We start from the raw sequence: 14,553 nt of genomic DNA on the forward strand, positions 1-14,553 counted from the left end.
TCATTTTAGTTAATTCTTGTTGATTGATTGACACTATCTATACCATGCCCAGAAAATTTTAAAAACAGAATTCAGCAAATAGGCAATCACAAAATATACTGACTATGCAATGCAGTTGTGGGTGCATATGCACGTAAAACCATTCTCCACATGAAAACTTAACTGGGTCCTTGTAAACTGCTTCTTGTAGAACATCATAAGCACACAGCAGTACAAAATATATCATAAGCACACAGCAGTATAAGTCTATTCATTAGCATAGGCCTACCAATTTGCTCAAAATAGACATTACTATCAAACAATATTTAAAGACAATTTCCAACAATTAAAACAAATTTTAACACTAAAATAGAACCTTGTCTGGATTATTTGGTTTTTTCCAGCTAGCTAGTGTTGTACCAGGCAAAGATTGGTTTTGTTTTGTATTGCCAGCCTCCTGCTTCAAACCTTTTTTTTATTATTATTATGCTTTTGTGAGAAGGTGGATTTGAGCTTAAAGACTTCTTCTTCTTTTTTTAATTTCCTGTGCCCAACATGATCCACCTCACTTCCTAGAAAGATTTATGAGGCTTTCACCAAACATGCACAAAGATAAAGCAAATTGAGGAAAATAACTTTAAGTAATATTAAAACAAAGGATCCCTGGGCTTACCCACTGCTTATAACCTCTTAGTGCAAGGAACTGCACAGGAACTCTGTTCGTTAGAGGACAGACCAAAACAAACAACAGCTGATAACAGAGAGTCCAAAAGGAGCCTAAATAGAGAATTCTATTAAGTCGCACCTCCAATTAAGAGGAAGAACTAGGCAATGAGCTCACTTTTTTCAGGAGGCCTTTAATCTCAATCTCTAATTTGGCTCTCATCTCAGGAGAAAGATTATCTCCTGACTTCTCCAGCATCGATGTCATCATTTCTAGATTCTGCCTTATGAAGTCAATGGGCGGTGCCTCAGCAAGCTTTGGCATTGACCCAGACGTCTTCACAGGGGTCCCAAATCCCTTGGTGCACTGAGAGGATGAAGCAGCTGGAATTAGATGAAGATCGTAATTGACGAGGGTTGCACCAAAAGGATTAGCCTTCTCTAAACTCCTAGCTGCTTCAACTGCATCAGTGCTCTTCATGAAAACAACCTGTGCAGTAGAAGAATCCTTCATCACCTGCGTCTGCGATTTCTTCAAGGGACCAAACCTGCAAAATGTTGCAACCAGAATTTCTTTCGATGGCATGGAGTATCCTGGAGCAAATGTCAAGAGAAGAGCAGTTGCTGGAGCTTCCCCATCGGTCTCTCCTTTATAGTATTCCATGTTTCCAGCAGTGGTTTTCTTTCTTGGTCGCCCTACAATACCTTCTCCTTTTCTTCTTCTCTTCTTCTCAGATTTGGCCAAGGCACCTGATTCAGCAGTAGTCCCATTTAAATCTGGTATGCCAGCAGCAAGGATGCTCTGCTCAGAATTTGATTCCTCCTTTCTCTTTCTTTTTTTTGGCACAGGCTTACCTTCAGCTGAGTGTGGCAATATGACTGGAATAGTACTGTTTCCATACAAATCTTTTACGGTAGCAGTAACCCCCTCCCTGTTACTTTCATCAGTAATAGCATTTATTGAAAATGGGCCCGTCACCTGCAAATCCACTAACATGGTGCCAGGTTCAGTAGTACTACCATTGTCTTCAACTAAGCCTACTTTCTTTTTCCTTCTGTTTGGCTTGGGTTTATCTTCAGAAGCAACATGGCCCACAATTTGTAAATTTTCTACCAAAAAATTCGGCATGGTACCATTGCTGTTCAAGTCTGGTATGCTAGTCGGGTGGTTGATCTGTTGACCTGCTGGGATTGCTCCTTGCTTCGTTTGTGCTTTCTTAGGCTTGGGTTTTCCATTAGGTGTGGGATGGGCCATCTCATGGGGAGAATTCAAGAATACAGCACCTGCGGTTATGTTTATGTTTACATCTGACAAACCAGAAAGAGATTTAACTTTTGATCTAGCTGAGTTTCTAGAGTTCTTTTCGCTCTGGGCCTTGGCATTTGGCAGAGTTTGAGTCTGATTTGTCTCCTGGGCATCCTTTCCCAGTGACGCATCATTATTTCTCCCAATCACATCCTTACAATACTTTTCATAAATGGATTCGTCGTGATACACTGATATTCTGAACCTTGAAAAGAACCACTCAGCTAAATCGAAGTTCTTACTCTCATTCGGGTACAGACAATCCACAGCTGTACAACAGAGTTCAGAGAGCAAATCAGCAGCAGATGCATTGATCAACTCTGGGTTCTTGGATGTATCATTCCCACTTATGAATTTTCTGATCCATTTCTTCTGGAACCTCTTGCCACTAGACTTCGAAACTGAATGGGACCCAATAAACTGACCAGCTACTGGGTTAACATCCTCGTCCTCTTGAGAAACTTCCTGAGGCCCTTGGTCTTCTAATGGACCAGGCAAGCCTTTAGCTTCCCAGTTCACATAGGGATATGACAAATACTTGCTCTTTTTCCTTTCTCTCAACTCCAAGCTCTTATCTACTGTTAAAGAAGAACCCGAGTGGTGTTTCTCCTCCATAATCGGAGAAGAAAATGGATCGACATCAGGACCTTCCACTTTGAGTTCAGAATACTTTCTCTTTCTCTTCCTGGAATTTGATGCCCTATCATTAGAGACAAAATTTTCTTGAGGAGCTTTGCTTCTGCAATTCTCGGACATGTCCAGGTCCCTTCCAAAAATCACAGCCAGGTCTTCATTTTTCATTTGTCGTAGAACTTCATCCTTTGTGCTCTGCAATTTCCCTCCAGATGGTGTTGAATTTGGGTGTGCACCATAGACCTTGGAATTGCCTTTTGCCACACACCTGTCACTGCCGTCTTCATCAGGAGTTGTATCCCAGAGTTGATTCGTAGGTAATTGTTTATGTCCTATGGATTGACAAAATGCTGACAAACGATTCTTTGCAACAGTTAACTCAAGTACGCTGAGCTTGGAAACAGCCAGCGCAAGATCTTTAATTTGTGCAAGGAGTTTCTCTGGTTCAAACTGAGTGATTGAATAGTCACCAAATCTGCACTCTAGAATGGAAAATCCGTCCCGAAATCCATCATTGCCAGCTGACTGCCAACCTTCTTTGAGAATACAAGAACAAGTCATCTCTGATTTGAGGCACCTACCAAATTCATCCACAGCCTTCTCCACAGCTCCAAGGAAGCTTCTAGCCTTATTTTTTACCACCATCTGTTCAAAATCCTTATGGAAAGGCTTCAACTGAGATGGCAAGCACCAAGCAATGTGGCAACTCCCCAAGTACCCAACCAATAAGCCGTTTCTCTGGTCACTCTGGACAGCATACTTTGTTACACCTAATGGATCAAAAATTTTTCCAGGCCACCAAGACTGATTTTTGGTTTTAACCCAGACAATATCACCGACGTGAAACTTACCATTTAACTCTTCCTTCTCGTCATCAGCTTCTTTAGACTCCTCACTCACCACAACCCCAGGGCAATTCACAACATCAAAATCAACTCCAGTCAGAGAACCAGAAAGATCCACATAAATTGATAGATTGTCTCCCGAAACATCAATCTTCCGAGCAGAATCGACAGCATTAAATCCCAAGAGCTCATCTTCCTTCAATTCCTCATCTCTCACAATATTCTTATCAACAACTCCATCTTCCTTCAGGTCCTCATCTCTAACCGTATCCTCAACAACAACTCCATCTTCCTTCAGCTCCTCATCTCTCAAAGTATCTTCAACAACAACTCCATCTTCCTTCAATTCTTTGTCTCTCACAGTATCCTCAACAGCAACTTCCTCCCTCACAGCAACCCCCAAATCCACTAAACCTTCACCCAATGCCGTGTCCACATGACCCTTTCCCTCCTCAACAGCCTTAACAATACCATCATTCACCAAATAACCCTCTTCATTTCCAACAACATTAGTACCACTCGCTTCAACATCAAGCGTTGCATATTCATCGCCACCGGAAATCTTTCCTTCAACAACATCAAACCGCCCAGAAGGCCAAGAAGGTCCTCCTAGATTTTTTTCATCTGGTTTTTGAGCTTCTGGGGTTTTAGGGTTTTCCATTATCAGAAAGCTTCTATTTTTGACCAATCTCAATACAGCCAGCTGATCATAAACAGCAATAAAAAATAAATAAAGTTTTCACAACGTGCTAATCACAAGAAAGAGCCACTAAATTAAAAACAGTAATTTATAAGCAAAAGAAAAGTACCTGAAACCACAAAACGAGAGGAGGGTTTGCATAATGCGCCTAAAGGACTCGCTGTAATCCGACACAGCGACTTGAACGAGAAGAACGTGGCGGAGCAAGATTCCTTCCTCTACAGTGAGAGAGAGAGAGAGAGAGAGAGAGATGAAACGATGGGATGGGATGTTTAAAAAAGCTGAGAAAGTTACTTAGCAAAAGATGCGGCAATAATAACTGAGTCTGTGTCAGTCAGTGTAGGAAGGAGGGGGGTGGAGGGCTTAGTTGTAATTTTACGTTCAGCTGGTGTTTGTTTGCTTGCTTATGTCTAACCAGGTACAGGTCCAGGTCCAGGTCCGTATTTGGGGGATATTATGGGTAGATTTTTGGATTTTGAAATATACACACAACACACGCTGTTACAAAAAGGTTTGGTCTGAGATTTATATTGACACTGTGATGGAAGTTGTTTTGTAAAGTATATTTTATTTAAAAGTATATTAAAATAATATTATTTTTATTTTTAAAAAATTATTTTTAATATTAGTATATTAAAATAATTTGAAAACATCCAAAAATTATTAATTTAAAGTAAATAAAAAATAAAAAAAAATTTTAAAAAATATTTTTAAAATATAAAAATAAATATGATCAAATATCAACAAAAAATCTAAACGGTCCAGAAAAAGTACAGTAAAAAATGCTCCATTCATTCTGTGTTGGAACAGTAAAATTATATCTTAATACTTGAAGAAAAATTGGCATATTTGGCTTTAAGGTAAAATGATATTTTAACAGGGTTATTTTGTTATTCTGAATTGTTAAGAGACTTTTAGATATTTTCACAATTCTTTTACATTGTAAAATTAATTGAATAACTTTAAAGAAAAAAAATACTTAGATGTGATCTAGGTATATTTTGAGTTTTTTACATTTTAAAGAACAATGTAATTACTCAATTTTTCTTGGAAACAAAATTCTCAAAGCATGGTTGTAAGAGATTTTTTCTTGTAATTTTATAAAGGTTTTTTCATAATATTTATCTGATTTTAAAGGCAACGTGTTAATTTGATGAATAAAACAAAAAAAAATATTGATTTGTGCAATGCAAACATCAGTCTCTTTACCATCTTCGTGCAGCACTTCAGGCTGAATCAAGTGGTCGAAACCATTGTTCCACCATGTCATTCAAGTCATCTCAGTGTCTTTTTTCTTCTTGAATAGCGTGTGCATGACGATTCTGTCTGATTTGATGCCGATTTAATTTTCTTTCTTTCCCTTCATTTCTCTCTCCTTCACCTCAATTTTAATGCTACCCCTTAAAAAATTCACAACAAACCTTCAGTTTTTATCCACTTTGAATTTAGTTCATGTTCTTTTAATTGTAATTTTTTATTTGAAAAAGTTATTTTCAATTTCATCCTCCATCAATTTTTTTATTTTTCAGATTCGGTCCTTATTCTTTTGATTGTTATTTTTTTATTTTAGATGTTTTATAAAATTAATTTTTTTTATAAATTTCATACTCCTTCAATTTTTTTCTATTTATCATCATTTTTTTATTGTTATTTTTCTACTTTAGTAAGTTTTTTAAATTGATTTTTTTTATCCTTCGACAATAAATCGGTTAGGAATTAGGTTTCTTGATGGCACCCGGGTATGAGATTTCATGGATTACAGTTTTGGAAGATTAATCTAAATTTAAAAGATTCTTTCAAGTTTGCTTGGTTTTTTATTATTAAATTAATAGAATTTATTAAATTCAGTGCTTTGAGCCTTGAATTTCTTTTAATTTTTTAGAAATCCTAGTGTGATCTTAACTTTGTTTTTCTTATATCTAAAAAAAATTTAGTTTTGCCCATGACGTTCCACTGACAACTTATAAAAGTTTACTCGGGTCACTTTTATATTTATTTTTTTAGATTTTAAATATTTCCATTTCCAGCATTGCTTGAAGGGCGGTCATGAAATCCCCATAGTTTGAAAAAGCTATTAGTTTGGTCCTAAAAGTTTAGATTCTCGAATGTAAAGCTATATATATATATATATATATATATATATATATATATATATATATATATATATATATATATATACTTAAAAAAAAGAAACACTATTATTCTTCAACTGTACCTAAATCCTAGTTTTGCTCATAGACCCATTCCATAAGTAAGAAAGGATATGTCCAGGAGTGAACACATTTTTTTTTCTTGACAAGGATGTGAAAAGATACGCCTTCTTTCACAATGTAACTCCATGTCAATGTCAATAATCATGATATTATTTAATATTTAATATTTTTATTTTTATAATAGTAATTATTTTTTAAAGTAATTTTTACTTGAAAATACATTAAAATAATATTTTTTTATTTTTTAGAATTTATTTTTAACAACAGTATATAAAAATAATATATAAAAATGATATGAAAATAGAAAGAAAAAATTAATTTGAAGTAAAAAAATATAATTTTTAAAAATCGAAAACAAAAGTGCACATAAAGGGGGTGATTTTGAGTGGTTAAAAATGGATATATATGAAAATGTGAGGGTAAATTGAATGTTAAAATGATAAGGGGTAAGATTGTGAAAAAGAAAAGGGTAAAAAGGCAAAGGGGTTATTTTCACAGGGAAGCTAAAAGCAGAAAGAAAATGAGTAGGGTGGGGCTAGGCGAAGACCTATTTGGTAGGGTTGAAGAGTGACCGTTCATGTTATCTGCTGAGATTGACACAAGTCTTGGCCATCTTTCACACATGTTTGTCTCCAACCGTAGACATGATAACGACACTTTTGTAAAGGACTGGTTTTTGTCCTAAACCTTCGCTTCTGTTTCAAATTAAAATGCATTAAAATGAATGCATGATACTTAGAAGTTATTTTTTTTAATATTTTTTTATGTTAAAATATATTAAAATAATATTTTTTATATTTTAAAAATTTATTTTTAAAATTAGTGTATTAAAACAATCCAAAACGTATAAAAAAATTAATTTTTAACAAAAAATAAATTTTGAATTTTTGTGGAATGCGATATGCATGGTTCCCAAACGGTACTAGAAATTTTTATTTTTTAAAATTTATTTTAGAAGTGGAGGCTGAGTTTTGGGTGTGGAATCCAGCGAAAAAGCTAAAAAAAAAGAAAATTAGCTTTTGTGATTGAGTTTTGTGCATAATTAGATTATATCCAACTACAACCTCAGCCACAAAAGCTAAAATAAACACTCTAAGGTTTGTTTGGCATTGTAGTAGCTTTTGTGGTTGCATTTTAAAGAAAATGGTTTTAATAAAAAGCAATTTTAGTTGCTGCCAACATGCTTTTATATGTGTTTGGTTAAAATTGTTATTGAGATTGTTGTTGACTAAAAAGCAGTTCAAAGATGTTTGGTTAAAACTATTGTTAAGGTTGTTGATGAAATTGAAATGACTAAAAAGAACATGTAGTTAATCCATCGCTTCAAATTAAATAAAAAGCATGTGATTATTAATACATAAAAAATGTAAGAAAGCAACTTTAAGGTCCTAATCTTATTATCTCATTAAACTAAATGCAATCTCATCATGAATATGGTCCATATGTGATGACCTATGATATACATAGCTTTATGAACATGTAAGGACATCGAATAAAATATCATCTAGAAAAAAAAAACGACGATCAAATTTTGTAAATGTGTGATCTTTCTAAGACTTTCTTTTAACATAATTATATAGTGCTATTGATGCCACTATAATTTGAACTTGCATTTTGTAAGCATAAACGGACAAGTTTTGCAAGATTTTCTATCTTTTTTCCCGCACTTTAAAAGTGCATTCTATAACACTTTGTATTGAAGAGTGTACACAATTAAAGACTTTTTTTCAACTTCTAGGTTATCCATATCACTGAAAATCTAGTAAATGATATCTTTCACCTATATATACACCTAAAAATTCATACTCATTTGGATATCCAGCATTTATCAAATAATATTTTCCTACAATAAAAAGTGAAGAATTTGTAAGTTATTTCATAAAAGGAAGCTTATACCAAAAATTGAATTAAAATAACGTGAAATTTTTCTAATGTAATTACCTTAAGGTGAATTTGGAAATTTTATATTACGATTGTTAATTGCCTCTAAAATAATACATATGTTATGTGCACTACCTTCTTATCCTACCTAAACAAATATGAATTTTATGTCAAAGCTACATGTAATCATTACGTTTTGAGTCGATACACCTTTTTTACTAATAAATGAGATTTGATTTTCTGGAGAAATTATTGCACGCACATATGTGCCATCAATTACTCTTATGCAATTCTACATTAAATAGAATAAGCATTAGAATGTTAATGAATGAAAAAAGTTATCCAAATATAAATAGATTTATAGTATTAATAATATAATAATATATTATTGTTACCTTGAAATAAGACATATATCTCGATTTTCCATGGAGTGTTTTGAAATTTAAGGTCTTCTGATTTTATAACATTTGTTGTGAGCAAACATGCACATTTAAACATTTTCTTCAAACATCTATTGACAATCTCGCTTGAATGTTGAAATCTTTTTAGAACTTTCTATTCGAAGCACCTAATGTTAATATGTAAAAAACACATTGTCACATTTTTAATAATATTCATCATTCTTAAAGCTTTTAACCCATACTTTGTTTCTAAATCATAACACAAACTTTACAATATTGTTGCATTCATTCTAAACATGTTGACACATCATTTCCAATATTCTTGTAAAATTTCATTTAACCATCACATACCCGTGTTGTATGAAACCATACAAAGTTCTTTAAGCACATAATTAGCATAATATATCATTAACGCTTCACCTGTACATATTGCTAGTTTATGATAATTTAAATCTTGCTTCCAAAATGAATCAACATCCTCATCACCATCACTATTGTCATTATTATTGTTATCATCATATGTATCCCCACAATCATCAACACATTCATCACCACCATTACCTCCATCACCATTATAATTAATAAAATCAATTACAGAATTCATTACATTATCATAAACTTCCTCAAAATTGTCTTTGAATAAAGCATTAAACCATTCAACTATCATATCAACAATCACAAATAAAAAGGCAAAGACAAGTTTTTTTGTTAGTTTGGTTAGGAAAGTAATATTATATGAACCAAAAACAAACTAAAGAGATGTTAAGTAAGAAGAATGTTGGTGATAGAGGTTAATTGAACTTCAAAACATAATAGAGCTAAATTAAGTCTACACACGCAAGCCACATGTATAAATGACAAATCCAATCTTATAAACATCATAAGGGATTCAAGATTAACCCTTGGTATTATACTGAAATGAAAGAAAAATACCCAAACACATGTCTCTAAGCTTAATTTAACCACAAAAATTACATATCATCCATAAAGGATTTAAGATTAACCTTGGTATTATACAAACACTTCAATTATTTGCTATTCTAAGCAAATCTATAAAAGAAAATAATAAAGATCAATATATCATTTCAACATGGAGAATGGAACTGCTCCTAATAAATCTGACATTGGGTTTTCCTTTGTAATGTGAGATGTTTAAAAGGGGACCCTATTAATGTTATTTAAGTTTATGACTTAGAAACTAACTTTTGGTTACCAAATTAGTTGAATATTGGTTGGAAATTGACTATTTTCTTATATATGTTGCTAAAAGTTGTATTATTTTATAGACTTGAAAGTTGATTGGCAAACTTTTCTATTATTTCACTCTAAAAGAAATAAATAGGACTCATATGCTCAACGTATTGACAATTTGGTATTTATCAACAAAGAAATAATCTAAGACAAAGTTTCTCATTATTTCATGCTTTACACTCAACCATTTAGTGCAACTTGTTTGTCCAATGCAAGACTATAAATATCGAAATGCATATTCTTATAAGGTGACATTATAGTGATTGGATGACTTTATTATTATACTACTATATGGCTTCAAATGAGACATTCATATTGGAATAATTTGGTCAGACCAAACTTTAAAATTTCTTGGGAAGTGTGTATATTAATCTGTTTTTACCAGGACCAACTAAAATGCAAAAGAAAAAACAAAACAAAAAGCTCCTTTTTTTTTCATAGGATGAGGAATCTTGAACTAAACAATATTCATGCAAAAAAGAAAAATCATGCAACCATATTTCTTTTTTCAATTTGATGTATTGCAAGTGGAATGTAAGTTTAAAATGCTACCTTGCTGCTTCCAGCTGATGACTCTAATCTATTAAGTTGATATGCCACTTAACCTTGCTTCGATGGAAGACTAAAAGCATCATAATATACATAGAGTGGTATTAATGTACTAATTCCACCGAATATGGTAGCCTAGAAACCATTTATATCTTGTTTTTGTATGATTATATCAATTGGTGCCCCTCTTTCTTTATCAAGTTCAAATGTGAACATGTATGGTGTTAAAATATTAATCATATTAGCATGCCTAAAGAAGTTGCCACATAAAACTATTATTTGTGCTTTAAAGAGCTTTGGAAATGATATTTATATCTCTATAGAATCAGTAAGGAGAAGAACAACAACAAAATAATAAATATAATGGATTGGTCAAAGAACTTGACACGAGGACTCTAATATTCTAGATAACAGAGAAGATCATTAAAGTTTTTAATGGAAATATATCATGACATTATCAAAACTTATCATAATCTTGACACAAAAGTCAATCTAAGTAACTCAAAAACCAAACATTGCATAAATATTATGAAAATAACAAGTTTAATTCATTACTTATAGCCAAAGGACCTTCACATTACAACATCATTAATAATTTCCAATTCCATTATGTTATATATCAGGCAAGAGAACAAAAGGAATAAGAATGATAGATACAAGACACAACTCTTATTATTAAGACTTTAAACTTCGTTGATACATATTTTATAATCATTCAAGTGTTGAAGCAAGATCTTCCATTATTGACCACATCTCTAACTTTCTCTTTGAAAGTAAGAAATTTAAAGCTTAGCAATGAAAATTCACCACCTTTGACAATGCCATCAACAAAATGAAGCCCATCCATCACCTTTGCAATGCTACAACCTTTCATATCCTCACTGGTAGAGGTGCATTCATTGTTTATAGATACAATATCTAATAGCCGATTAAAACAATCAACTAACTGAGCTCTGACTCTAGAACCCTTTTTGATTTTTCTTTCACCTTTCTTTATGGAATATGCTATTTGTTTTATCTTTCCACTACTGTGGGTGCTATTTTTTTCCATATTTACTCCACCCACCATGTTAATAACATCATCCATAAAATTAGTAGTGTCCTTCTCTTTCGAATCACCACTTCCTTCCTTCAAATTTACGTTATCATCATTGTTATCATTTCTCACATCATCATCTTCACCACCATCATCATCAAATAAAACTCTTGTAGATGGGTTTCAAGTAAAAGTCTAGTAGCAACAATGTTGATGATCATTATGTCAAATTTACTACAAAAAGATGGTTTAATACCAACATGCCTAAGCTTTTTGGCTCTTCTAATTCCTACATAAAAGAAGAATCAATGTAATTAATAGCACATAATCAATTTCTAACTTGCAGAAAGTAACAACTAAAAGTTAAGAACATAAAGTTCCTAAAACTAACTTAAATCTTTATTTTCCACCAATCATTTCTTACATCAATAGTTTCAATTTCATTATTCCATCCAACCAGATTCAACAACTAATTTTTTTTCAAATCCTCAAATCTTTTTTTTATAACATTCCACTTGTTCTTCAATTATGATTTGGTGAAAGAATGACCAGTCCTTTCTTTAAATGTATTATTTATCACACATTTACATCCGCTTGTATCAAGGTGTGTGCTTAATCTCATATCATTATCAACTACCATGATATGTGTGTCATAAAAAGTATGCAATAATTTTTTTTTTCTAAAATGCTTTATCTTGACTTTGATGACCTTTCATTACTTAGTTTGCTAGTTTTGTTCAACATGCACAAATGAAAACATTATTATTATATTCAATTATGACATTTAAATAAAATTTAGCTCTCACTTAACCAAAATTATCACAAAAATCTAATGATATATCTCTTTTGCCTAAAATTGCATATGCTAAGATGTAAGGAAAACATACAAAAATATCGTGGAGTTAAAAATTGAATTGTATGACAGCAATAGTATATATTATGGGAATGAACAACATAGTGTACAATGTACACCATGACACAACATATGTTCTTCGTAATATAAATGTGTTGGAGTAAATAATTAGATCCCAAGGACTGCATATTAGCTAGCTAGCTAGGATAAGGAACATAGAAAATCAATGCAAATGGCTCAGAAGATGGAAATTAAAGCTAAAGCCTTCATTAGTATTGCTTGCCTATAAAAAATTGCATGCACCAAAAGCAATTTGATTTGCTAGGATATTTTTTTTCATGCTAAATTTGAAATAATCAAATCCCTGAACCTTTAAATAATTGATGGGACCTAATATACATTTAACAAAATTGATATGCTAGACATTCGTATCAAACAATAAGCCTTACTGCTAGGGCAACTCAAATCCAAAATAATTCAACATTGAAGGTCTATAATGCTCTACTCAGATAAAAAGAAATCTATAAATTTTTACTATGAGTTAAGGATTTTTTTAGAGTAAAAAATAGATTGCTAGTTGATCAACAACTTCTCTATTTTAGGAATGCAATTTTCGGGTTGTTCTTCTTTACCACAAACAACAAACTAGACTTGCTTTCGCTTCTTCCATAAACATACCTTGCAATTTTAGAAAAAAAACACATAATCTTATAAGTGAAAATGTTAAAAAAACCAAAATACATAACAGATCTTTGCATTGAGTTTGAAGAGATAGGAGAAAAAGATTATTATTTTGAAGACATAAGGGAAAAAGATGATGATTTCAGTTATCAAAATAAAGAAGTAAACATAATAAATAAACAAAACTCATGTTCCAAATAACATGATTTACTGTACTTGCTAAGATCTGTAAATTAAATTCTAGTTCAAAAGGATGAGTTTGTATTCAGATTATTACTAGAGTTTAGAAGAAAAAAAAGCAGGGTTAGCTTTTAACTAAGCAAGTAGATTTAAGGAGAAGTGGGTATTTTTGTCTAAGAAATTACAATGGTTATAATATCTCTTTTTGCTAGCAAACTAAAAAAGAAAACCGAGGTCAAATCTCAGATAAAACTACTTCAAAATGTTTCAAGATAACTGATTTTTCACCTCAATTATTGATGGGTTCCACCTTTTACATTACAAGTTTTCTCATGTAATCAAATATTGTTGTCTTGTGGTAAGGAGAAAACTTAACAGGTACCACACTTCTAAATGGGAACTAAATCTTAAATTAATACATTCATGAAGATTTATTTATTTATTTATTTTATATATAAAAATTCATCTCATAACAAGTTTAATTAAATACTTATTTCTTTAAACCGTAATTAAAAATATTTTTCTCTAGCACTCGTAACCAAAAACAAGAATCAACCCAACAGACCATATTCCTTACATCTCATCGAACCAGATTTTTTCCTTTCTTTGTTTAGGCAATTAAAAACAATGATGGAACCGAGTAACATTCATTAATTAGTACGTTAGCACATAAGGGTGTGCATTCAATAAAATGGAATTTGAAGAAATGATAGGGCATTAAGAACTTCAGAAGAAGGAAAAATCAACAAAAATCCACCTGGTTTTGTGTTATAAGTATAACAAAAAGGATATGGGGTACGTGGATACTCTCAATAATTGTTTTTTTACTTTTTTTTGCCACTTTGTCTAACCGCCATCATGCATTAAAAAAAACATCCTACACAATTCAAGAATTGTGCTGATATAACTAGAAATCATGACTTGGATGGTGGCACTTTCTTTATTAACTGAATTGACTAATCGAATCACGACATTTTGCGTTTTTGTTTTTGTTTTGAAGAGAGGATGCAGAATCGGATGAACAGGGCAAGCGGTCCCTCCGCATCAGAACCTTATCAACTCCAGGAACGTATTTTTTTCATCCAAGAAAAGTTTAAACAAAGGTATCTGGTCGAGCTTGGCAGCGCATAGATTATCTATCAATGACAACTGAGTTGCCAACTTGTTAAAAGAAACGACTGGCTTTATAGAGCTTTGCATGCCTTGGCCTCTCGCAGGAAGTGAAGCTTTACTCGAGGCTTTAGGAATTGTAAACCACAGGGAGGGAATAGATTCAGTTCGAGCCTAGGAATATGACCCTCGTTTCTTAGATTGGAGTTCTTCCTGCAACGCTGTAGAGATAGAGTTTCATGCATTTCCTAGTTTAGAATAAAGGCAACATC

General features: G+C 32.4%; 1 protein-coding gene across 1 annotated transcript; it reads right to left on the reverse strand.

The window, feature by feature from the left end:
* Nucleotides 1-601: 601 nt before the first annotated feature.
* On the reverse strand, nt 602-4,457 carry LOC133678592 (serine/threonine-protein kinase ATM). Its single transcript, XM_062100963.1, has 2 exons — nt 4,236-4,457; nt 602-4,129 (listed from the first exon to the last, which is right to left on the reverse strand). Exon 2 carries the CDS (start codon nt 4,085-4,087, stop codon nt 791-793), a length of 3,297 nt encoding a protein of 1,098 aa, XP_061956947.1. The 5' UTR covers nt 4,088-4,129; nt 4,236-4,457; the 3' UTR covers nt 602-790.
* Between the last annotated feature and the right edge of the window lie 10,096 nt (nt 4,458-14,553).

The sequence above is a fragment of the Populus nigra genome, chromosome 18 (genome assembly GCF_951802175.1).
Source record: "Populus nigra chromosome 18, ddPopNigr1.1, whole genome shotgun sequence".
In the NCBI taxonomy this organism is placed as follows: Eukaryota; Viridiplantae; Streptophyta; class Magnoliopsida; order Malpighiales; family Salicaceae; genus Populus; species Populus nigra.

Excerpts from the sequence above, each read along its gene's own strand:
- LOC133678592 (XM_062100963.1), bottom strand. The coding sequence starts at position 4,087 with ATGGAAAACCCTAAAACCCCAGAAGCTCAAAAACCAGATGAAAAAAAT.